General features: G+C 39.3%; 1 protein-coding gene across 6 annotated transcripts in view; it reads left to right on the top strand.

The window, feature by feature from the left end:
* The window catches only part of LOC124711622 (zinc finger protein swm), a 258,270-nt gene that overhangs the window by 201,313 nt on the left and 29,308 nt on the right, over positions 1-27,649 (top strand). For all 6 annotated transcript variants that reach the window (XM_047241789.1, XM_047241792.1, XM_047241793.1 and 3 more), the window contains 2 exons: positions 11,305-11,407; positions 26,122-26,294. In XM_047241789.1, the coding sequence (XP_047097745.1) occupies positions 11,305-11,407; positions 26,122-26,294 (276 nt within the window). The remainder of the gene's footprint in view (positions 1-11,304; positions 11,408-26,121; positions 26,295-27,649) is intronic.

A 27,649-nucleotide genomic window follows, 5' to 3' on the forward strand; every position in this document is an offset into this window, starting at 1 on the left:
AACTCCATTCTCTACTCTTTCTTGAAATAACTCTGCTCCAAGCCCATAATTACTGCTATCAGTGTTCAAACAAAATGGTAAATTAAAATCAGGTCTGTGTAATAAGTGTTGCTTCCTCAACTCTTGCTTAATTTTATCAAACTCTTCCTGACAACTTTTATCCCAAACCCAAACAGTGTTTTTCTTAAGTAATTGACTTAAACATGGTGCATTCAGACTCTGATCACTTATATGTTTTCGGTAATAACCGCATAACCCAAAGAACGACTTTAATTGTTTTTTAGTCTTAGGAATAGGAATTTCTGAAATTGCTTTAATTTTTTCTGGATCTGCCAAAATTCCCTTGTCTGTGACATGACCCAAAAATTTTAATTCAGAAACTGCAAATTTACATTTCTCTAATTTCAATGTCATCCCCCCTTTTCTAAGTTTTTCACAAACTGACTTCAAAATCAAAAAATGTTCCTCCCAATTTTGCCCCGTAACCAAAATGTCATCTACATAAATTATCAGTTGAGATGCAAGTTCTTGCCGCAGTACATGATCCAAAGCTCTTATAAATTCGGAAACAGAAGAATTTAACCCAAATGGCACAACACAATATTGGTAACTCTTACCATTGTACAAGAAAGCAGTAGATTTTCTAGAATTAACCGAAAGTGGTACCTGATGAAAACCCGAAGTTAGATCCAAACTTGACATATATTTTATATCTGTAAATTTATAGAGTAACTCATCAATATTTTCAGGATGGTCTGTCTGTCTGAACAAAATTTTGTTTAAGTGTCTAGAGTCCAAAACCAATCTTACTCCACCATCTTTTTTCAAAACTACTACTAGAGGATTATTATATGCACTGATACTCCTTTCTATTATATTACATCCTTCCATCTTTTTCAGCTCTTTCTCAACAGCAGGTCTTTTTGATATTGCAATACTGTATGGTTTTATGAAAAATGGTTCATGAGGTTTTACCTGAAGCTCACACTGATAACCCTTTACCCTTCCAGGTATGTCACTGAAAACATCACTGTATTCCCACAGCAGATTTTCTAACTGTTGTTTTTGCTCCCCAGGTAAATTTAGTGTTTCTGAAATTTTCAAATTTACTAAATTCCCAAATTCAACTTCATCAGTATCAAATCTATGAGTTTCAATATTCTCCAATCTATTTTCTTTTAGTAAATTGATACTGTCAAAATTTCCATTACTCTGATCACCAAGTGTGTTCACAAAATTTGTCTGAATGTATTCCCTTTTACTAGTTTCTATCAAAAGTTTTCTTCCAACCCAATCAAATGCTGTATTTACTTTTACTATACAATTCATACCCAAAAGAAAATCCTCATTGAATTCCTGAATTACAAAACATCCATGTGTGAACAACTTGCCTTCAATTAAAAATGTCACTAAAGCCTGGCTTTTTACCAATTTACTGCTCTTCCCAGTAGCACCTTTTACCTTTACCGCAACAACTGGCATTTCAACATAATCGTTCCCCACTTTCAATTTCTTGCTTAACCTTTCAAATATTCCCAAGATCTCACTTCCTGTATCAATTAAACATTTACCAATCCATGACCCAATTTGAACTTTTATGTAAGGACTGCAAAATTGATCACTTTTCTCAGAACCTGTATCCTCATGTAATAAATCACTTTCAATTTCCCCAAACCTATACTTATCAGAATCATATGGTATATCATTACATGTATTATTTGTCACAGTTATAAAATTTGCACAAGACACAAAATTGTCATGAGTACTCTCTATTATCTCAAATAGCCAAGAATTTTCATCCAAATCACATTGTATACTACTGAAGTACTTATCCTTCAGCTTTTCAAAAATAAAATATCTCATCTTTTTCCACCACTTAGGACAAACAGTTTCACATACATTAATAAGCATCTTTCTAAAGTTCTTGTCAAAAGAAATAGTTTCACTGTTCAGCCATATATTCATAAGAAATGTGTGTGTATCATTAGTATCTGTAAAAGTTTCACTTAGGTTAGAAGTTATACATGTTTCATCGTTATTTGTGTAGTCAGATTCTTTACCAACAACATCAAAATTCACACTTTCACATACATCCAGCTTGTGAGCTTTATTCATCCTGGTAACATCCCTGGGAATTTCTATAATATTTTCACTATTTAATCCATTTTCAACCATATGTATACCCAACTCCCTATTTAAACTAATGAAATACCTTTCCTCAACATCATCATCAATACCATTACCATCATTATCAACTTTATCAACAACATCATTATCATTACACATATTCAGGTCATACACATTCAAATTATCCCCCAAAATATTATTTCCCCTTTCTAAAGTTACCAGATCCCTTTCACCAACATTTTCATTCTCACAGCATGCATTGTTTCTTTCATTCACACACATCTTTGAACTACTACAAATTACATCATCTGACAAAGTGTTGTTCTTTTCTGCCCAAGTGTAAAACTCTGTTAAATTAAATGAATCACAATTACTTTTATCTACTGTATGTTCTTGTGTACTGAAAATGTTATCTTTATCATCATTATTTTCCTCTTGAAATTTCTTCAATAAGTAACAACTAATGACCTCATGTGATAGCTTAGGTTTGGAACTGTTCTGTTTGGGTTTATGATAGTCACATCCATTGGTCCTTTCATCATGCTCACCTTCTGCCTCAACCTTGCGGACCTTCAAGGGGGCGTCTACTCGTTTTTTATTTCCGGTTCCTGTTTGAACTGCTGATTGTGGTTCTGCCAATGTCTCTGATCAACATTTCTGATCCAATTCCTATGCCAAACATTACCTGATTGTTGGTAGTTTCTATTGTACTGACCTCTATCAAAATTTCTGTGATTTTGATCCCTAAAGTGTTCTCTATTTTGTTGATTATTAACGCGAAAATGTTGTTCTTGTTTTGGATAAAAATTATGGTCCTTCTTTTAAAAATTGTTATATGCCCCTGAATTTTGACTGACACCATGATAATTGTTTTGTTCCCTTTTTTGAAAGTTATCATTTCCCCAATTTTGACCATTACCTTTCTGAGTAAACCCCCTGTGTGTTCTTGTTGTTACCCTATCCAACTTTTCAATACAATTGAGAAACTGCTCTACATTACTATCAGGACAATAAACTAAACTCAACTGCATTGCTGATGGCAATCTTCTCTTTAAGGTATCAATTTTGATCAAGTCATCCAAAGGTTTTGTTAAATGAATAAGTTTTTGAAGTTCACTTTTGCAAAATTGTTTCATGCTCCCATATGATTCTCTATAGTTTCGCCCATTCAAAAATTCACTTTTGATTCTAGTTTGTTTAAGATCATCCCAAAATTGTTCCAGAAATTTTGATTCAAATTCTGAAAAGGTCATCCCCAAAGTTACAATCTGGTTTGCCCAAGTCAAAGCTTCCCCTTCCAAGAATTTTTTCACAAATTTAATTTTCGTATCATCTGGTGAGTGAGGTAAAAACAATCCTTACAATACTGCATAAAATCAACGGGATGTAAGGGTCCATCTACCGAAAAGTGCTTCAGTGGAATATTAGATACAAGATTACATGTGTTGGCATTGTAATTTTTGCTATGAAATTCAATGTCAAAACTTTCAATTTTTTCGCTAAGTTCTTTGACAGATTTTTTGTTTTCTAAATCATTGCATTCTACTTTTTCTTCTAGAGTAACCAAACGATTGTCAGTTTTTTGTTCTACATTTTTTACTAAAACTTTTGTATTCTCATTCAAATTTTTAATTTCCCCTTTTATCTCATTAAAATCAATTAAATTTCTTTCCCTATCTGCCAGCAACTCATTTTTTACAGTATTAATTTCACCGCTCAATTTAACATCAATTTCATTTACTTTTGCTTCCACAGATTCAATTTTTTCCTCAACACTGCCAACTCTGTTCGAAAGCTCACCCACTTTGGTATTGACTGCTTGGACTTGCAACAAAATGTTATCAATTTTTTCATCCCAGTAAGTCTTATTGTCGTCAACTGATTGTTTAATTTCTTTCGTGAAATTTACAAGAAAACTTTTTAAATCAAATTGATCGGTTCTTTCTGTTTCATTTGACCTGTCCTGGTGTTCGAAGTCTATTAAATTACTACTTTCTACTTTAGGCACAATACTCTCGAAAATCTCATAAGTCATTGTGAAGAACAAAAATTTATACACAACAATACAAAACAAGATAAAAATATTGTTTTAACAAAATACGAGGGTTTCGTGACTTATCTGGAACACTCTTCTACTGTTGCAAAACCACGTTTTCCATCCATGTGATTGTTGACCAAAATTCTTGAAGTATTTTCTTCTGTCGAAAATTATATTTTTTGCCGAAACTTTTCTTCTCCAAAACTTTTACTTCCCGATGAACACAAACACTGTAACACACATTCTGAAGAAACTGGTATTAACACACACAAATTTTCTTCCTCGTAGCACTGTTGAAGATCTCGTGAACACAATATCCCGGCTGAGCCCCCAGTTGAAATATGGTATCGCGGCTGAGCCCCCAGTTGAAATATGGTATCGCGGCTGAGCCCCCAGTTGAAATATGGTATCGCGGCTGAGCCCCCAGTTGAAATATGCTATCCCGGCTGAGCCCCCAGTTGAAATATGGCTTCCCGGCTAAGACACAAGTTGAAAATATGGTCACTATTTTTTATTTACTTAAATTTGCCATATTTCGTGACAGTACCTGTTCCGTTAGACGTTTGCAAGGCGATATTAGTCTTGGCTTCAGTTGTCTAAGTAGGATTCCACAATGCATCTTTGTCGGCTGCAGAGAAGACGTGGTTCAACGTGTTTCTCTCATTTTGGTGTTTCAAATACAGTTTCTTCAAATGTAGTTTCTTCTTTTTAGTTAATACAAAAATAATAGTAACATAATTCAAAATTATTTATGACTGCGACCTTCACATTGTTCTTCCGTCAACACACACCAAGAGTTAGCTGCCGACTGACTATAGTCAAAGACGACTCCAACATCAAAGATATTTTACACAATTCACAAGTTTCCACTTGTAATCAGTCTCTTTGCTATTCTTCGATACATTTTCTAATAGTAATCAATATGCTTTTACTCTCAAAAACAGAAGTAAATTAACATATAATAAGACAAATTATAATAAATTCTGACAAAAATATAAGAAAACATTTACAATTCGGTATCGACAAATACGGTAAAAAAATAACATCTCCCAGATCCATTACAAGTTCATTTGATGAAAGAATATAACAGTTTCCAACTTCACAAAATTTATTGAAAACTGAATTGCACACTCGTCACGTTAATAAAACACTGACTGGCATGCTTCACAGATCTCTTTGACTGACTGACAAAAGAACAACTCGCTTGCAGCCTCGCTGCATAACTTTATATAGTATTTTAACAATAAATTTCCAAATAACGCATTATTAATTTTGTGCAATTTTGATGTTACAATTAAAATTTACAAAATGTAAAGAAACTGATGTTACAGCCGAATAAGGTATAAAATACAATATCGTATTACATAAATTTTTTAGTATCGTATGTAGTTTTACATATATAAAATCAATCTGAACTTTAATTACAATAATGTCTCTTGTATTATTTTAGTTGCATAATTAATTACAGTTTGGATTTGCTTACTAACATTCAGTGACAGTACAAATCTCTTGCTTTATCGGACTACATACGTAAAATTTACAAATCGGAAAGTTGTGTGGTGTAAGCAAATGGTGAGTTAATTAGAAGTGTAATTACAAAGGGTGTTAATTACAGAGGAAGACATAAAAATAGGTAACATATCACTTGCTAATAACTTGTAAGCCATTTCTCAAGATAATGATGTTCTCTGTGTCAGCCCACCAATCAGCTGCAATTAAGGTAATTAGAGGCACCAACCACTTATGCCAACATTCCTACAGCCTCTTAATATTTGCCGCCAGATATTTGACATTTCAGTTTCTTAATTAAACATCTAACTCAGCACTTGTGCATAATTTTGTTAATGACAACAATCCCCTGACAATCATGATAATATACGTCCTTCCAGAACATTCTGTATGCTTTAACAATGAATATGAAGTGTTTTAGCTAATTGGACAGAATGATGTATATAAAGACACACAAGTCTGTAGGAAGCACTGACTCATCCGACAGCCACCCTGATGCAAAAAAAAAAAAAAAAAAAAATGTGGTATCAGTCTTTTCATTAGAGTCTTGGGGAAGGCTGTATCATTATACCCCTCCCCACCCAAGGCACCCACAAATTTATGGACTGTCTGTCTGGTCATTGACATGTCTATTCTTCTCCTGTAGTCTTGGGAATGATCATACTATACATTGGTTATAGAATAAGAGTTATGTGATATGAATATATATTATCATCACAAGTTAGCGTGCTGCCACACAGGCCTCTCACAGCAATGAAATCGGCAAATAAATGGGTGTGAACTATGTTACAACGAAGGAATTAATGACTCAAACCTTTCAAAATGGAACTCAAGAGTCATAACATGTTGTAATTGTGTAAAACAAATAGAAGGTACGTACATTTGGAGGTCAAGCAGATGAACACCACGATACAGACACAAATTTAAATACAGCGAACGGACATATCAGTCATTGGACAAACAGTTCATAATTTTGTGGGGGGAACAAAGGGGACATGAGAGAGGTTTGAGCCTGGATCTTCCCCATCACAGTCCCATACTGTGACCACATGACCACGGTCCCACCATCATTGAAAGGTGCTCTATGTTGCCCATGTTGATCTTGGACTGTTCAGTTTCTAATCTGCTTTTTTTCTTTCCACAGTTCAGTACACCACCTTCCTGTTTTCATACTTGATCTGTGTTCAGTTTTTGACAGGCTGTCCAATGGGCCATCTTATCACTAAATCTGAGACAGCTGTGATGGGGAGTTTCTCTCGCATGAATGACCATAGCCAAACTGGGTGAGAGACACCTGGACCACCCATTTGCTGAACATGATGCCCACTCCAGTGAGTGCTCCCTGTCCTGCCCACATAATTCCTTCCTACCGGCCACTTTTTGTGAATTGTGCAGGTGGGAATACTCTTACTTTCATTCTCGTGAGCCCCCTGGTATCAACCTTCCCTGCTGCCACTCCAGCACTACACACACCCATGCATCTACGGTCTTTTCCCCGTTCGTCCTCCCTCCCCCTCCTCCACCCTCCCCATTCCTCCCACCTCCCTACCCCATCCACACCCTTCCCTCCCCATCCCCCCTCCTCCCCTTTCATTCTCCCTCCCCCTTCAACCTCACTTCCCCCTACATCCTCCCTCCACCTACATCCTCCCTCCACCTACATCCTCCCTACCCCTACATCCTCCCTACCCCTACATCCTCCCTACCCCTACATCCTCCCTACCCCTACATCCTCCCTACCCCTACATCCTCCCTACCCCTACATCCTCCCTACCCCTACATCCTCCCTACCCCTACATCCTCCCTACCCCTACATCCTCCCTACCCCTACATCCTCCCTACCCCTACATCCTCCCTACCCCTACATCCTCCCTACCCCTACATCCTCCCTACCCCTACATCCTCCCTACCCCTACATCCTCCCTACCCCTACATCTTCCCTCCACCTACATCCTCCCTCCACCTACATCCTCCCTCCACCTACATCCTCCCTCCACCTACATCCTCCCTACCCCTACATCCTCCCTACCCCTACATCCTCCCTACCCCTACATCCTCCCTACCCCTACATCCTCCCTACCCCTACATCCTCCCTACCCCTACATCCTCCCTACCCCTACATCCTCCCTACCCCTACATCCTCCCTCCCACCTACATCCTCCCTCCCTCCCACCTTCATCCTCCCTACCCACATCATCTTACACCCTCCCTGCCCATTACATACTCCCTGCTGCCCCCGTCATACTCCCTGCCGCCCCCCCCCCCCCCCGGTCACACTCCCGGCCCCCTCACCCCCGTCACACTCCCTGCCCCCCCCACCCCGTCATACTCCCTGCCCCCCCACCCCCTTCATACTCCCTGCCCCCCACCCCCGTCATACTCCCTGCCCCCCCACCCCCGTCATACTCCCTGCCCCCCCACCCCCGTCATACTCCCTGCCCCGCCCCCAGCCCCGTCATACTCCCTGCCCCCCCACCAGCCCTGTCATACTCCCTGCCCCCCCACCAGCCCCGTCGTACTCCCTGCCCCGCCCCCAGCCCCGTCGTACTCCCTGCCCCGCCCCCACCCCCGGTCGTACTCCCTGCCCTGCCCCCACCCCCGGTCGTACTCCCTGCCCCGCCCCCACCCCCGGTCGTACTCCCTGCCCCGCCCCCACCCCCGGTCGTACTCCCTGCCCCGCCCCCACCCCCGGTCGTACTCCCTGCCCCGCCCCCTCCCCCGGTCGTACTCCCTGCCCCGCCCCCACCCCCGGTCGTACTCCCTGCCCCGCCCCCACCCCCGGTCGTACTCCCTCTTCTCTCCCTCCCTCCTCCCTCACCATTCCCTCTCGCTTTCCTCTCTCCCACTCCCGCCTTCTTCTCACCTGCCCCTCCTTTCACCTTCCCCTTCCCTCCACCACTCCACCATCCCCTTCCTCCCCCTCCCCGTCCTCACCCCTCCCAGCCCCTCGTAAGGTGATTGGAAATGTAGTGTCTACGCCTTGCACAGAAGGGGCCTCCTACACAGTGATAGTTTGTCACTTAACTTAATTGAGCTATGTGTAGTTATTTGTACGTTTCTTACAGCATGATTGCAACCTTTCAGTATGCTGTAAACAATTCAGTTTTACAGTTGCAGACATGTGTGTGCCTCCCACCCCCCCCCCCCCCCCCCCACACACACACACACACACACACACACACACACACACACACAAACACAGACAGAGAGAGAGAGAGGGGGGGGGGGGGGGTAGGTAGGTAGGTAGGTAGGTAGGTTCATTTCCTTAACTCTTCGAAGAGAGCAGTGGTGGTGACATGGGTCTGTTGTTGTTCCTGCGTAGTTGTTTGTGAAGATGTGTAAAAGTCAAGATTCAAGCAGTGGAGAAGTTCTTTGTAAAGAAAGGTATGAAAGCAAAGGACACTCATGCCGATTTCCAGAATACACTGGGGGACTCTGCTCCTTCATATTCTACTGTTGCCAAGTGGTCAGCCAAGATGTGCCACTACTCCAGAAATCATTGCAAATGGTCATGGAGGACTGCCGATTGAAAGTGTGTTAAATTGCTCATGCTTGCCAGATGTCATCTGAAAGGGTATATCACATTTTAACAGAAGAATCAGAAATGAAAAAGTTATCTGCAAGATGTGTGCCAGGACTCTTGACACTGGATCAAAAATGCATGACGTCGCCATGGTAAAATTACACGAACTAAGGTATGAATTGTTGCCACACCAGCCTTATTCACCTGATATGGCTCCGTAAGACCTCCATCTGTTCCCCAAACTGAAAATTTTTCTTGGTGGACGAAGATTCACTTCAGACGAAGAATTGATAGCCGGAATTAACATCTGTTTTGCGGGTCTGGAGGAGACTGATTTTCAAGATGGCACCGTTGGACCAAGTGCATGAATTTGCAAGAAGGCTACATTGAAAAATAAAAAAAAAAGTTTGACTGAAGTAAGTACACTTTTTTCTATTCCATTCCGAGAACTTTTCAAACCTTTCTCGTAGTAATACCACAGCCCCTCGAATTTGTTTAAAAAAAGGGAAGGAGATTACTGCCAAGAGGCAGTACGAGAATGTATACATATAAAGGCTATAGGTTAATCTCGCTAAACTTTGTGTCATTACATCAGGCAGCAGGGGATGACTGGGAAGTCAAAAGTGACAGATGGAGTAGAATGTCTACAGTATGAAGGAAGGGATAAGGGGCAGTGGGGCGGTGGAGGACAGCTGAGAGAAAAAAATGCACAGAAGTGAAGAAAAATGAAAGCACCAAAAAACAAAGCAGGAAGCTATAGTGTAATGAAAGAATGAGGAAAAGGAAAATATATGGATAAATGTGGAGGAGGAAGGATGTGCACTCCCAGAATGATTGGCAGAACCAATGTTCAGCAATTGTTGGGAATGGAGCACATGCCATAGTGTTAGTTCCACTCTGCTGTTTCAGTCCCAGAGCAAAGAAATAAAATCACATTTGCTGAGACCTCTGCTTTTGAGCTGCAGAGAATATTCTTCTTTGAAGTGTTACTCTTTTTGTGTGAGAACCTTTGTCCTTAAATGACATAAGCACTAAGTTTGAAACACATTTCACAATGTTGTTTGCAGCTGCAGCTGGACTCAGTATTTGCAAGATACTGCAAACACAAAAACAGTTGTGTTGGTAGAAACCAAAGGAAACACCTTTTCTGCTTGCTCCTGCTAAATGCTACTGTATGGTGCATGTGTTTCCGACGTACTTTGCGTAGCAGATTATTGTAATTATGTTGCCTCTTAGAGTGTGATAAGTTGAAACATCTGTTGTCGTATTAAGACAACAGATGTTTGAGCTTAACCACACACTATAAAGCAATGGCAAGCGTGTGGAACCTGTGAAGTGCAAACTATAAAAATTCTGTGGTATAACCAAACGCCACACAGAAAATTACAGCTGTGCGTAACACCAGCAGTGATGATGTAGAAAATAAATCGAGGTCTCTGCTAACACAGTGCAGACATTGTATCAGGTTATCTCAGAAATGAATGTATGTAAGCGAATGGTGGAATTATCAGTAAGTGTGAATATGGTGGATGTGGCAAGGGGATCCACAGCTACTTCAGATATCCCTCTCTCTTTGATTACTACACAAAAGACTTTAGGTGTTGATAATAAAGACGATATGGTGTTATATATTAATTTATTAGAAGTATTTCAATTTACAATTCGGTATATACTTCACTATTATGTACATAATTGAATTGTCTTTGCATAGCCTTTCAACCAGTGCCTCACAAACTGCAGGAATTATTTGAAATATAGCTAACTATGAAATATGGAATAAGTGTGCAAGGCTTTGAAACCAATCTCCTAAGCCAAAAACCAAAGACTAACAGCAAGTCTCTGTTTCACAAGAATTGTATGCTGTTCTCTGAAAGAAATAGCTCTACCATATTTATTAGCATATTAAAATCACACAGTGTCTTAGTGAAGTTACGAAAAGTAGAGCCATCTTCCAAATTCAGCTCACGCAGCATATTGTTCCTGCCACATATTTGATATTATGTTTTCATCCAATATAATGAGTACACCAAGGCCAGTAGGCCTTCAGAACTAGTTCACTGAAAACTAGAAAATGGACAACTAACACATATATATTCTTTGCATTCAGGGGCAGAGGCTACGCACATGTTTCTGTCGACCATCGACCTACTAAGGTCCTCGTATCAGGATATGAAGAGGATGAGAAAGATGATGTTGTCAGTCACTTTGCAGTAAGTAACATTTAACTACTTTTATGCTATATGAGAATAGAATGATGTGTTCAACATTTTACAGTAACTTGCACCATTAACTACAGTATATAGAAAACACTAACCATGGACCTTGCCGTTGGTGGGGAGGCTTGCGTGCCTCAGCGATACAGATAGCCGTACCGTAGGTGCAACCACAACGGAGGGGTATCTGTTGAGAGGCCAGACAAACGTGTGGTTCCTGAAGAGGGGCAGCAGCCTTTTCAGTAGTTGCAAGGGTAACAGTCTGGATGATTGACTGATCTGGCCTTGTAACAATAACCAAAACGGCCTTGCTGTGCTGGTACTGCGAACGGCTGAAAGCAAGGGGAAACTACAGCCATAATTTTTCCCGAGGGCATGCAGCTTTACTGTATGATTACATGATGATGGCGTCCTCTTGGGTAAAATATTCCGGAGGTAAAATAGTCCCCCATTCGGATCTCCGGGCGGGGACTACTCAAGAGGATGTCGTTATCAGGAGAAAGAAAACTGGCGTTCTACGGATCGGAGCGTGGAATGTCAGATCCCTTAATCGGGCAGGTAGGTTAGAAAATTTAAAAAGGGAAATGGATAGGTTGAAGTTAGATATAGTGGGAATTAGTGAAGTTTGGTGGCAGGAGGAACAAGACTTCTGGTCAGGTGACTACAGGGTTATAAACACAAAATCAAATAGGGGTAATGCAGGAGTAGGTTTAATAATGAATAGGAAAATAGGAATGCGGGTAAGCTACTACAAACAGCATAGTGAACGCATTATTGTGGCCAAGATAGATACGAAGCCCACGCCTACTAAAGTAGTACAAGTTTATATGCCAACTAGCTCTGCAGATGACGAAGAAATTGAAGAAATGTATGATGAAATAAAAGAAATTATTCAGATTGTGAAGGGAGACGAAAATTTAATAGTCATGGGTGACTGGAATTCGAGTGTAGGAAAGGGGAGAGAAGGAAACATAGTAGGTGAATATGGATTGGGGGACAGAATTGAAAGAGGAAGCCGCCTGGTCGAATTTTGCACAGAGCACAACATAATCATAACTAACACTTGGTTTAAGAATCATGAAAGAAGGTTGTATACATGGAAGAACCCTGGCGATACTAAAAGGTATCAGATAGATTATATAATGGTAAGACAGAGATTTAGGAACCAGGTTTTAAATTGTAAGACATTTCCAGGGGCAGATGTGGACTCTGACCACAATCTATTGGTTATGACCTGTAGATTAAAACTGAAGAAACTGCAGAAAGGTGGGAATTTAAGGAGATGGGACCTGGATAAACTAAAAGAACCAGAGGTTGTACAGAGATTCAGGGAGAGCATAAGGGAGCAATTGACAGGAATGGGGGAAATAAATACAGTAGAAGAAGAATGGGTAGCTTTGAGGGATGAAGTAGTGAAGGCAGCAGAGGATCAAGTAGGTAAAAAGACGAGGGCTAGTAGAAATCCTTGGGTAACAGAAGAAATATTGAATTTAATTGATGAAAGGAGAAAATATAAAAATGCAGTAAGTGAAACAGGCAAAAAGGAATACAAACGTCTCAAAAATGAGATCGACAGGAAGTGCAAAATGGCTAAGCAGGGATGGCTAGAGGACAAATGTAAGGATGTAGAGGCCTATCTCACTAGGGGTAAGATAGATACCGCCTACAGGAAAATTAAAGAGACCTTTGGAGATAAGAGAACGACTTGTATGAATATCAAGACCTCAGATGGAAACCCAGTTCTAAGCAAAGAAGGGAAAGCAGAAAGGTGGAAGGAGTATATAGAGGGTCTATACAAGGGCGATGTACTTGAGGACAATATTATGGAAATGGAAGAGGATGTAGATGAAGATGAAATGGGAGATATGATACTGCGTGAAGAGTTTGACAGAGCACTGAAAGACCTGAGTCGAAACAAGGCCCCCGGAGTAGACAATATTCCATTGGAACTACTGACGGCCGTGGGAGAGCCAGTCCTGACAAAACTCTACCATCTGGTGAGCAAGGTGTATGAAACAGGTGAAATACCCTCAGACTTCAAGAAGAATATAATAATTCCAATCCCAAAGAAAGCAGGTGTTGACAGATGTGAAAATTACCGAACTATCAGCTTAATAAGTCGCAGCTGCAAAATACTAACACGAATTCTTTACAGACGAATGGAAAAACTAGTAGAAGCCAACCTCGGGGAAGATCAGTTTGGATTCCGTAGAAACACTGGAACACGTGAGGCAATACTGACCTTACGACTTATCTTAGAAGAAAGATTAAGGAAAGGCAAACCTACGTTTCTAGCATTTGTAGACTTAGAGAAAGCTTTTGACAATGTTGACTGGAATACTCTCTTTCAAATTCTAAAGGTGGCAGGGGTAAAATACAGGGAGCGAAAGGCTATTTACAATTTGTACAGAAACCAGATGGCAGTTATAAGAGTCGAGGGACATGAAAGGGAAGCAGTGGTTGGGAAGGGAGTAAGACAGGGTTGTAGCCTCTCCCCGATGTTGTTCAATCTGTATATTGAGCAAGCAGTAAAGGAAACAAAAGAAAAATTCGGAGTAGGTATTAAAATTCATGGAGAAGAAATAAAAACTTTGAGGTTCGCCGATGACATTGTAATTCTGTCAGAGACAGCAAAGGACTTGGAAGAGCAGTTGAAAGGAATGGACAGTGTCTTGAAAGGAGGATATAAGATGAACATCAACAAAAGCAAAACAAGGATAATGGAATGTAGTCTAATTAAGTCGGGTGATGCTGAGGGAATTAGATTAGGAAATGAGGCACTTAAAGTAGAAAAGGAGTTTTGCTATTTGGGGAGCAAAATAACTGATGATGGTCGAAGTAGAGAGGATATAAAATGTAGACTGGCAATGGCAAGGAAAGCGTTTCTGAAGAAGAGAAATTTGTTAACATCCAGTATAGATTTAAGTGTCAGGAAGTCATTTCTGGATGTATTCGTATGGAGTGTAGCCATGTATGGAAGTGAAACATGGACGATAAATAGTTTGGACAAGAAGAGAATAGAAGCTTTCGAAATGTGGTGCTACAGAAGAATGCTGAAGATTAGATGGGTAGATCACATAACTAATGAGGAAGTATTGAATAGGATTGGGGAGAAGAGAAGTTTGTGGCACAACTTGACCAGAAGAAGGGATCGGTTGGTAGGACATGTTCTGAGGTATCAAGGGATCACCAATTTAGTATTGGAGGGCAGCGTGGAGGGTAAAAATCGTAGAGGGAGACCAAGAGATGAATACACTAAGCAGATTCAGAAGGATGTAGGTTGCAGTAGGTACTGGGAGATGAAAAAGCTTGCACAGGATAGAGTAGCATGGAGAGCTGCATCAAACCAGTCTCAGGACTGAAGACCACAACAACAACAACAATTGGGTGTAAGCAAGTTGCACACGTACATCACATCTCGTGAAGCCAAGTAAGCTAGGGCAGTGGAGGAGCAATTTCCAAAGCTTATTTTTGCTTTTCTTTTTCAGGAATCTCAAATAAAATCACAAGTTTCTACCCTTGTTCTAGTTCAATCAAGCTAGTGTTATGCCTAATCAAGCTAGTGTTATGCCTTTGATGTCAGAAAATGAAATGTATTTACAGAATGCCAGGAGCGTGTGTGCGTGTGTGTGTGTGTGTGTGTGTGTGTGTACACGGTACATGGTAGATGATGCTTTGTACCACGGCTTGTCATGCCCTCTCTTTTCCATCAGCAAATAGAGCGAGGGAAAAGTACTTGTGTCCATAACACTCTGTTAAAAAATGCTAGTTTTCTAAACTTTCTCAATAGTTTTTTGTGTGTTAAGATTAATTCGCAGAGTATTTCCATAATGCTCGTGTGTTGATCAGCTCTACTGGTAACAAACTGATAAGTATGCCGCTGAATTGCTTTGATGCCTTCTTTAATCCCATTTTGGGGAACCAAAGCATGCGAGCAGTATTGAACAAAGGATCATACAAGTGCTCAGTGTGTGGTATCCTTTATAGATGAACCACACCTACCTAGAACTCTCAGAATAAACAGAAGTCAACAGCTCATGTTGCCTCCAGTCCATATCAACTGTTCATATCTCTCTCTCTCTCTCTCTCTCTCTCTCTCTCTCTCCCCCTCTCCCCCCCCCCCCCATATCAACTGTTCATATCTCTCTCTCTCTCTCTCTCTCCCTCTCCCCCCCCCCCCTCCCTCCCTCTCCCTCTCCCCTTTTACCAGGTTACGCGTAGATATTTAATCAACATTACTTTCTCAAGCAGCACACACACCACAAATACTGTATTCGAAAATTATGGGATTGTTTTTCGTACTCATCTGTGTTAACTTACTGTTTATCAAATTTAGAGCAAGCTGCCATTCATCACACTAAACAGAAAATCCTATCAGAGTCATCCTGTATCTCCTACAATCACTGAACTATGACATTTTCCTGTACACTAAAGTCTCGTCAGCAAACAGTTGCAGATTGCTGCTGGCTGTGTCAGACAGATTATTTATGTATATAGGGAAGAAGAGTGACTCTATTGTACTGTCCTTGAGCACTCTGGGACAGTTCTTTTGCTTTATGATGAACACTCAGTGTCAAAGACATGTACTGGATTCTATTACTTAAGAAGTCGTCAGGCCATATGTATATACCTAAAAACCTATTATGTATGCTAGGACCTTTGTGAACAGTCTCATTGTCGCATTGTGTCCAACACTTCGCAGAAATCTGCCTGTTGCCTGTGTAAGGTCACAGAATTGTTGTCATTGGTGTTTGTACTACTGCCAGTGGCACAACGATAGGTAATATTTAATTTGACTATGTTTTGTTTAATGCACAGTTATGCATTAATGTTTTCTTCTACAAAGATATGGTTCTTGTTATTTTTTAAATTTTGGATGAAGTGAGCAAGTGCTGTGGCAGACAGGGGTTTGTCTGCTGCATAATATAAACTGGCCGCTGTTGCACCTAAAAGCTAAAGGTGTTGAGAATATAAGCTCCAGGACACCGTGTAGACATTGTTTTACAATAAGTGTTAATTGTCTTTCTTGATTAGAAATGGTGTCACAAAAGTAATTAATCATGTTAATTCGCTCCATTAAGCATGATGTAATGTAAATACAAAATATGACATTTGAAATTCAAGTTGAGTATAACTGAAATTAATCATTTAAAAGGCACTCCTCATATGGAAAACCTAAGAAGCAGTTCTTCCCTAACAGGTTCACTCCTGTGCTCAGTAATGCCTATAATTTTGACTCCAGTGTACTGCAATCCCATTTCCAGCACATTCGTTTAGCTACACTCTGATACTACATTCACTTCACAACCCGAATCGAATACCATATTTATTACTTCACCGTACAACATATCTCTAATTATTGACCTTTTCCGCTGGGCTGCCACTTCTGTAACTACCTCTTCTAATTCTTCATTTATAAGTTCTTGTTCCTCCTCATTACTCAAATGTCCTAATATTTTGGGCATAACTCTGACATAACACAGTCTCTCTCTTGGAGCTGCCCCTTTATTGGGACCTGAAGTGTTTTCCATATCTTCCATCTCAACAAGTTTGCTTGTGCAGATGAAAACATAAAAACTGGACGGCCCCCTCAGAATTCTAAGTCTAGGCATCTGCACAGTTTGGCAACACTGTAGGATGTGGAAGTGTTACAGAGTGGGTATCTACTCACAGTCCAGTAGTTACTGTTGCGCAATGTAGACGAAAAGACGAGAGTTCGAGTCCTCACATTCCCTTATTCTTTTAACCACATATCAGCTGTCTACTAAAAGTATCAGTCTGATGGAACCTCATTCATAATTAGTTCCACTTTTTAATCTATTATTAATAGCAAAACCTCTTGCAAAAGGACTCTTGCCTATGTCAAGATCAGAACAGTCCATGCTTGTGAGTTTCCTCGCTCCACAGCAGCCACTGGCAAGCAGTCACCAGTTGAGCACATGCACAAGGTGCAGCACATCGTGGGCACGTTTCTCCTCTCCCAATGGTAAACATTAAATTGTTTCTTATTGCAGTTTGATTTTCTGCGTGAAATAATTTTGATAAAAAGAGTGAACACCATACAGGTACATAACATTCATAAATTACTATGACTACATTTATCAATTGTCATTTTCTTATTTGAAGTTCTAACATTTGTCTTGTAGTTATGAATTGTATTCTGTATGCTTCGAACTAATGAACATTGTTTAAAGAGTTATAGAATAGTCGCAAATGGAAAAGATCTAACATCTGTGACGTATTGTTTGCTTTGGGTTTAATAGAGGGCGAAGGCAGTGGAGGCAACTTGAAATGTTGGTCTCGTGTGGGCTGAGTGCTGTCAGTTATAGAATAGTCGCAAATGGAAAAGATCTAACATCTGTGACATATTGTTCGCTTTGGGTTTAATAGAGGGCGAAGGCAGTGGAGGCAACTTGAAATGTTGGTCTCGTGTGGGCTGAGTGCTGTCAGACAAATCACATCAGAAAAAGATTTTCTTGTTTCAAGAGATTATTGTGGCATGAATTATTTTCCACAGTCAAGAAGTCTTGATAATTGACATGTGTGATAAAATATAACCATTTAACCTTTGTGTGACATTTGCATTCAGTAGGTCAGGTTCAGAAATAGTTTGTAGGAGTAAAACTTTCTCTAATTCAAAGCAACAAAAAACATAGGGATGATTATTAGTACATGTTCATTTGAATGTCACCAATGCACTCATTGAGCAATCCTATGCAGTATTGTTACTTCCATTGAGTTATCATGCCTTTATGTTAACTTCTCAAAAAGAAATTCGTGGCTAAGCGCTAATGAAAGACATCTCCTCAACCGAAGGGCAGTGTGGACAGAAAATATTTTGCATCTGGTGACACAAAAAATGTGTTGTGCATCACTAATCTCTTCCCAGGGGTGCGTCCATCGCAGCTGACATTTGTTTCCAACAACTGAACCACCTTTGGATCATAATGTAAGAAAAATGACCTGTAAAACAAAACTTCCGCTGTTCTGAAATATAATGACAACAACTTATTTCAGATAGAAAGTGCTGCACTGTGATCCACATATATATGCTATAATTTGACTGACATTGATTACTGTTTAAATAAAATAGTGGCAGTTTGTCATAATAAATCATCAGTTTATGCATAGTCTCTGCAAATAGAAGCATTTGCCCATCTGTGGCTTCACAAAACATGTGAATGTTGTGGTAGCCTAGAGGCATTGATTGTATAAAACCGTCAGAGGATCACTCTACACCAAACGAGGTGCAGTGTAGAAAATCAGCACCATCCTTAGATTGGTGAACTTGTTATTATTTTGGTTTCTGTCTGTCTTACATGTACTGAAAGTTGGAAGTCTCTTTGACATGATGCTTTTCACTTTTAGTGGTAAAGCATCAGCAACAGCTATGTTGTAATCATTACATGTAGATGATACTTGTCATTCTTGCAGTATTTATAGACAGAATGACAGTTTTGCTTAAGGATGACTTACTCTAGATATTACTGTCAGCATTTTTGTTTCATGCTCTGGTGACAACTGCTTCTCCTTTGCTGTTAGCACAATCTGGAATTGAGCGTACACTGCACACATTTGGTAGTATCATTATCTTCACAGCTTTTAGAGTTGGTATTTTTTGTCTTTGCATACGGTTTCCTGGCACAGTATACTTTTTTTTACTTTGAACTTCATATTATTAGTAGCTTATGAAGTGTCTTCGTGGATTTTCGTGTCTTGCAACCAGTGCTGTGTTGTTTTTTCATTTATGTTCCTCTGTTTTGGGGATACTGCCAAGACAGCATTAACAAGACAAACATTTTCTGCGTCCAGATGATCAAAAGATGTGTTGCCTACTCATAATCTTTACAATATAACCACTGAAGATGCTCAAAGTAAAAGACCTACATCAGGTGAGCGATCTCTTCATTTTCAGTACACTAAGATGGGGGAGGGGGGGGGGGGGGGAGGATTGTGACAATTCCATCCCTGGTTGACTGTGTCTTTGAGATAAAAGTTTTGCTCACTTTTGAGTTTGCTCAGGGAGCACATCATCTTAGAAAATGAATTCTCCTGCTGAAACTCTGCAACTGTTTCATTGTTGAGTTACTTCCTGGATGGTGCAGAATCATCCCGAACTACTGTAGAAATAAAGGAAGGTAATGACAAAGCCAAACAAGTGTTCTACAAAGGCATCAGTGGAAAGGAAACACTCCCAAGAGACACAGCCAGTAGAGATTTTGTCAGTCTACAACCAGTATAAAAATAAAAAATGAATTGATTTCAAACATCCAGAGAGTGACAGTTATGATTCAGAATGTAAATAGACAAGTCGTTACTCTGAAATTGCAGTGTAGTAGAAACTAATAATAATTGCAGGGATACCAGGAAAAAAAACTGGGTGGGTGGCTGAAGAACTGGGGCATTCCTATCCTCTAAATCAAAATGTCTGAATTGAATCATAGAAGACCCCTCTCTTGGGAATCAAGTTGTTACTATGGATACAAAATATGACAATTGGGACAAAGCCATGGATACTAAAGAACACACATTTAGTATCTTCCATCAAAACTTCAGAGAAAGAACTTCTGATGTCCAAATAGGAAAATTAAAAGGGCAAATGGAATGGCTCCATGTGTTGTGCTTATCAGAACTTAACTTGGAAATCAATAAAATTGGAGATATTAATCTAGGTATATACAAAATCAAACAATGGAAAGTCTGGGACTGAATAACAAGAATATGAAGAGGAAGATTTCTACTAACAACATAGAGGAGGTGCTGAGTCACAGACAGACACAATGAAAATTTAAACATTTAAACTTTCAAAGTTCTTCTTCTTCTCAAAACAGAAAAGACACGCACATTCTCACAAACACAGCCCACACATACACACGCGTAGCTATTTTTTCCGGCTGCTGGGGCCGGCATTTGATACGTACAAATTTAATATTATACTTGAATGATTTTACTTTTGTATGGAGCCACAGTCATATAAAATTTTCTGAAACCATATTTTGAAAGGAAAGTTTCTACTCACCATATAGTGACGATGCCGAGTCACATATAGGTATGACATAAAGAGTGTCACAACAGCACCAGTGCGTGATGATGGGAATGGCAAGTGGGTGGGGGTAAGGCAGAGACAGGGTCGGGAAGGATGATGGGTGGTAGGATAGGGGTGGCGGACAGTGAAGTGCTGCGTTTTAGATGCACTATCAGTCTCCCTACCCACCCCAGCCTCCACTTTACTCCCACCAAGTCACCACTCCCATCATGCACTGGTGCTGCTGCTCGCAGTGTGGTTCAGTTTGAGACAGTCGTTTTGTTGTGCCTATCTGCGACTCAGCATCTCTGCTGTATGGTGAACTTTCCTTTTCATAATATTGTTACATTCCATCCTGGATCTTCCATTGAATGACATAACTGCCATTTGACTGTACAACAAGTTTTATTTTACAGTCTACATGTTGGCCTTAGGCCATTATCAAGTGTTAAAATTGCAATGGATTAAAGCACAGTAAAAGTACAAGTAAAAAAATCACACAAATAGTTGAATCAATGTATGGGCTGCATGATTTGTTCTGTTACTTACATATTATAAATCATTAGACATAGGTTCTTCTCAACAATAAAAAAAGAAAATGAAGCAACAACACATGCGCTCTACTCTAAAACAATTTTCATATATTTTGTACAATAAATGATCAGAACAGTGAACAAAATAAAACTGAGTCCCCAAAAAGTAAGTGTCCGTCCTACTGACGGCCTTGGGAGAGCCAGTCCTGACAAAACTCTACCATCTGGTCAGCAAGATGTATGAGACAGGCGAAATACCCTCAGACTTCAAGAAGAACATAATAATTCCAATCCCAAAGAAAGCAGGTGTTGACAGATGTGAAAATTACTGAACTATCAGTTTAATAACTCACGGCTGCAAAATACTAACGCGAATTCTTTCCAGACGAATGGAAAAACTAGCAGAAGCCGACCTTGGGGAAGATCAGTTTGGATTCTGTAGAAATATTGGAACACGTGAGGCAATACTGACCCTACGACTTATCTTAGAAGCTAGACTAAGGAAAGGCAAACCTACGTTTCTAGCATTTGTAGACTTAGAGAAAGCTTTTGACAATGTTGACTGGAATACTCTCTTTCAAATTCTCAAGGTGGCAGGGGTAAAATATAGGGAGCGAAAGGCTATTTACAATTTGTATAGAAACCAAATGGCAGTTATAAGAGTTGAGGCGCATGAAAGGGAAGCAGTGGTTGGGAAGGGAGTGAGACAGGGTTGTAGCCTCTCCCCGATGTTATTCAATCTACCAGTAACTTGAAATTTTGCATCACAGTGTAAAACTCCGTTCTAAGTCATAGACAGGCCATAGTCTTTATGGAAATTATTTTTACACACACTATTGTCGTTGTGAATTGCACTGTTCCTCCTAAACTCACTCCTACTGTTAACCACAAATGTTTTTAGGTAGGATGTGTGTCTGCACATGTGTAAGGGTCTCTAGGATCCTGAGGAGATTTCTGCAACATAATAGGTTATCAACTTAAAGTGATGTTCTTATTGCAAATTTCTGTAGAATGAATATTTTTTGACATTAGCTGCATTGCCTCAGAAGATTCTGCCATATAAGACAGTATGAAGTGAAACTAAGCAAATTACACTACATTGCATTTTAAAACTTTTGGAACTATGTTTTATGACTGTAAGGTGATATTCAAAGTATTTTTCATTCTGATTTCAGATCCGATTTCTGTTTTTCTGTATCACATCAAATTTTTGTACAAATCACATCTGAAGTTTTAGCTTAAATCACATTTTTCTTCTAACAGAGAATTTTTAATTGCATTAAAAATAAATTATTTATTTTGTAACCTAATCTAGAAACACCACACACTTCATTAGAGCACACAATCGTATATGTTCACTTAAACATACTATTAATTACTACAGACACACAAAACATGTAAGACAATTTAAATTCCCTTCATCGATTTCACTGCATCAAATTCTTTCTAATATGGAGCGAAACTTCTTGCCTTTGGTTGTCTCCCTTCACCAGTACCATACTGTTTGGATTACACCTTCCCTGGTATCATTTTCCCATGTAATTGGTGTCCTGGTGAAACCGTTATTCTTAGTCTTCTGTGTTCACATAGAAACAAACCATATGTGAATGTCGAAAACGAAGGCTTAACACCTATGGTACATCCTAATTTCATAAAACTGTGCAACATTGTTCTAACCATGGTTTTATAATTTAGGTGTTTTGTTGATGCCCAAAAGTTGCTGACTACTTCTTTAAATGAAACCCCAACCCTGTTTCCCACGTGATTCATCGTACTTTCAAACAAATTGTCTTTTTATCAAATTTCTGATTTGTAGCCCCACAAAGATTGCTTCTTCAAGTTTCTCAAAGATACTTTTGGAAAGCTAGTTACCAAGTATAGGAAGCAGTCACCATTTTCGGAAATGCTATTGTGGACTGTTTCATTAATCCAAACTTGATGTTAAGAGGAAGTACCAGTGCCTTGCTTTGTTTAACAATTAGTTCCTTTATTATATTCTGTGAATTGAGTTGCAGGGTTTTTATTTTGGGCCCTTCAGATACCTTCCAATGCTTGTTTTTGGCTCAGCTGTCCCACTAAAATGAAGTCTGGCATTTTTGCGTAGCCATATTATTGACCAAGTAACATGCTAACTTCTTTCAAATCCCCATATGTTGTTCAAGAATGTTTTTCATAGTTCCCTTATTTCAATACAGATCTGAGGTTTTCACACATCTCCTTATGGTGCTCTGAATGTATGCCAAACCTTGTGTGGATCCAGGTTTTGTTTTCATCACCAGGTCTTATACCAAAGTAGGTGTAGTAGACATTTTTCACAAAACTATTAATTTCCTGGCTTTGTTTAGCAACTACGTAGCTCCCACAAATGTAACAGAATATGTTTGGGTTGTTCAACGCGTATGGGAACTAATTTCAAAGAAACAGCTAAACTACATTTTTCACAAAACTGTTAATTTCCTGTCTTTGCTTAGTAGTTACATAGCTACCCCAAACGTAACAGAACATTTTTGGGTTGTTCGAGACGTATGGGAACTAACTGCTAAGAAACAGCAAAACTACATTTCACAGCACAAATGTAACTCTCAACACTAACAGCATGTCAATAGTGAATCATGAAGTTTTCTGCCTGAGAGCCAGATGGATGTTATAAGTCTACATCTACATTTATACTCTGCAAACCACCAAGAAGTGCATGGCACAGAGTATACCCCATTGTACCAGTTATTAGGGTTTCTTCCTGTTCCATTCTTGTATTCAGTGCAGCAAGAACGATTGTTTGAATGCCTCTGAGAGCACTATAATTATTCTAATCTTGTCCTCAAGATTCCTGTGTGGGTGGTACATAAGGGTTGATGTATATTCCTAGAGTCATTGTTTAAAGCTAGTTCTTAAAACCTTGTTAGTAGACTTTCTCTGACTAGTTCACATCTTATCTTCAAAATTTTGCTAGTTCAGTTTCCTCAGCATCTCCTCAGCTTTCTCCCATGGGTCAAACAAACCTACGACCATTTGTATTGCCCTTCTCTGTATATGTTCAGTATCCCCTATTAGTCCTATTTGGTACCACCTTCGTTACCCACAACTGCATCTATGCGATTATTTCATTTCATTTCATATCCCTACAAAGTGTTAACGCTCAGGTATATGAATGAGTCTGCCGCTTTCAACTGTGACTCATTGATATTACAGTCATAGGATACTAGGTTTTTTTGTTTTTTGAAGTGCACAGTTTTTCATTTCTGAACATTTAAAGCATGTTGCCAATCTTTGTACCACTTTGAAATCTTATCAAGCTCTACTGAAGATTTATGCAGCTTCTTTCATACAGTACTTCATTATGGATAACTGTGTCATTTGCAAAAAGCGCGAGGTTACTATTAATAATGTCCGCAAGGTCATTAATATATAACATGAACAGCAGTGGTCCAAACAACTTTCATGGTGTGCACCCGAAGTTACTTTTGCATCTGACAATGACACTCTATCCAAGATAACAAGCTGCATCCTCCTTTCCAAAAAGTCTTCAATCCGGTCGCATATTTCACCTGATACCCCATATTATCAAACTTCTGACAGTAAGTGTAGGTGTGGTGCTGTGTCAAATGTGTATTGGAAATCAAGAAAGACTGCATTTACGTGACTGCCTGGATCCAAAGCTTTGAGTACATCATCTGATCCGTAAAATGAAGATACACAGTGTGGGTTGTGTTTCACATGATTGATGTTTTCAGAATCCATGCTGGTTGACATGGAGAAGGTCATTCTGGTAAAGATACATCATTATATTTGAGCTTGGAATATGTTCTAAGATTCTACAACAAATCAGTGTCAAGGATACTGGACAGTAGTTTTGTGGATCACTTCTATTACCCTCCTTGTAGATCAGTGTGACCTGTGCTTTCTTCCAGTTACTGGGCATGGTTTCCTGTTTGAGGGATCCATGATAGATTATAGTTAGAAGAGGGGTTAATTCAGTATAGACTATGATAGGGATTCCGTCGGGACTTGGAGCTTTGTTCAATTTTAACGATTTCAGCTGTTTCTCAACACAACTGACACTAATACTTTCTTCACTCATCTTTTCAGTGGTGCAAGGATTAAATTGGGGCAATTCTCGTGGGTTTTATTTTGTAAAGGAACATTTGAAAATAGAGTTAATCCTTTCAGCTTTTGCTTTTCTACCCTCAGTTTTGTTTCCGGTCTCATTTGCTAGGGGCTGAACACCAACTCTGGTGCCATTAACAGCCTTTACATATGACCAGAATTTCTTGGGTTTTGTGGGAGATCATTTGACAATGTTCTGGTCTGGTAGTCATCGAAGGCTTCATGCATTGCTCTTTTGATAGGCAAAAGCCAAGAAGTACTACAATAGAATTTCCTTGTATTTGAATTAAGATTTCTCTTTGTGGGACTTAGGCTTAAATGAAAAATTTATTTATTTGATTTGTGAGAAAACTGTGTGTGACTAATAAATCATCTATCAGCATATAAAAGTACTTCAGGACCAGTGAAAATTGAACAAATGTCCAGCATAAAGTGGCGAAATGTTATGTTAGCTATCCAAACTCCAGATCAGTACAATGAAATAGATTTTGAAGTACATGGTATTCAGAACTGAGCATTTTGGTAAACTAATCCACTTGCTTGTCTCACTTCATTTTGTTGTCGATCTAGACACCCAGGAACTTCATACATGGATCCTCACCTAGTGTGTACACAATGATCTTTACTTCTGCTATCTGTATGTTAATTTTCTTGATCTGGAATTTCAAAATAGAATCTTCGTAAGATTCAAGATTAAGCTGGTTTCCTTGAACCACTTATAAGTCTGTTCCACTATTCTCCTGACAGTGTATAATGTGGATGTGTTTGCACTGTCTGAAGATCAGAATTTTTTATTTTGTTGAACTGATCAGACAGTAAAAATGGTATTGGTACCTTCACACTGTATGTAATTAATGCATATTTTGACAAAAGTTAGTTAGCAAACTTGTTGATACTCTGGCTATATGAATCACAACCAGCCCCCACCTCTCTTGTCCTTTTCTGCAACTGTTCTAGTTTTAATCTGACATTCACTGGATTAGTCTGTGTGTTTCTTGAAGTATATTTTCTATTAATTTGTTAATTGTCATTGCATTTTTGTGCAACAGCAATTTGGAGAGGTTGTAGACTACGTAGTTGATGAGTCGACACCATCTTTGATCTTGAACTACAAGTCGAGGAAGGAAGCGGAGCTGGCAATTCTGAAGGGCCGAACATTTCAGGACCGACTGCTGTCAGTGACGTGGTGTGGAGGAGGACAGCCAGCTACGACCCGTCTCAGGTGTGTACATTAACACGTCGGCCATGACACTATGTAATACCCCCAGTTTTTACCAGTGTGTACATAGTAAATTTTTATCATAAAAAAGCACAATTTTGCAACAAAGAAGTAAAGTTGTCGTATTTGAAAATGTCACAATAATGATAATGACCCATGGTGTAGCCTGAGACCGGATTATGACCGGAATTAGTATTACTCAGCCACACACTACGCAAAATTGAATGAAGTTAATTTAGCGTTTATCATCAATAACAATAATTATAGATAGTGTGCAGCATTAATAGTAACCTTAAAATATTTTAGAGCATAGTGAGCCGTTCTAAAATTACCCAAAATTTTAGCATGTGAAATTCAGAGCATGAGCCAACGTACAAGCACATTTGACTTTTGTTTAAGTGCTCATGTTCAGGAAAGTATATACTGTTTTTCTGAGATAAGTAATAAAGTTAGAAAAGATGGTACTGCGTAAACCACAGAACAGTACAGTTTTTACTCATGAAATACAAGCAGCAGAGCTACACTTCATGAAGTATGTGTATTAGAATGCTGCAGCTGCAGATGCAGAGTCTCTTTCAATTGAAACTGGCATTTACCCAACGCATTCTAAGTCACTTAGATTGAGCACAATCAAATGCACTACTTGATGACGAAATATTGTCAGTTCATTTCCAATTAACCCACAACAGGCCAGATTCTTCTTCCAGAAACTATGCCCATTTCCATCCAGACAGTACCAACTCTGAACTTACGTTTTATTATTTACAGCATCACAATCATAACAGAAGTTTTCTTACAAAACATAAAATTTCTACAACTGTCTTCAGATAATTACAGAAGAGAATAAAGTTTACACATTTTAGTATAAATCATTGATCTCTGAATCTTACAGAAAATAGATTGATTACAGTTTGACATAGAGTGTCCATCATTGTAACAAGTATATCTTACCAACAGGAGGTTAAGATGTGTGTCGGATCACTCAGAGAGGGCATGCACACATTCATTTTTACACAAGGCTGACACTATCACTTTTTAACCTTAAAAAACAGACCACTAACGGTGCAGTTATCCACTCACAGGCACTTGATTCAGTATACACTAATACTTTAATCCAAAACAATTCTCATAAATAATATTACCAGATAGGAGCACTTGTCATTGTAACTACTTCTGGAATGAAGAGGTATGCCAGTCCTGAATTGAATCCTCATATCGGATTGATGATGAAAGGTCAGTGTGCCAGCCAGCATCTGTGAGTTTTAGGTGCTTTCCTACACTCCACTAGGTGGATACTGGGCTGATTCCGATGTTCCAGCTCAGATATTCGCTATGCCAACATTCAGAACACTTTCATA

This window comes from Schistocerca piceifrons, chromosome 8 (genome assembly GCF_021461385.2).
Source record: "Schistocerca piceifrons isolate TAMUIC-IGC-003096 chromosome 8, iqSchPice1.1, whole genome shotgun sequence".
Lineage (NCBI taxonomy): Eukaryota > Metazoa > Arthropoda > Insecta > Orthoptera > Acrididae > Schistocerca > Schistocerca piceifrons.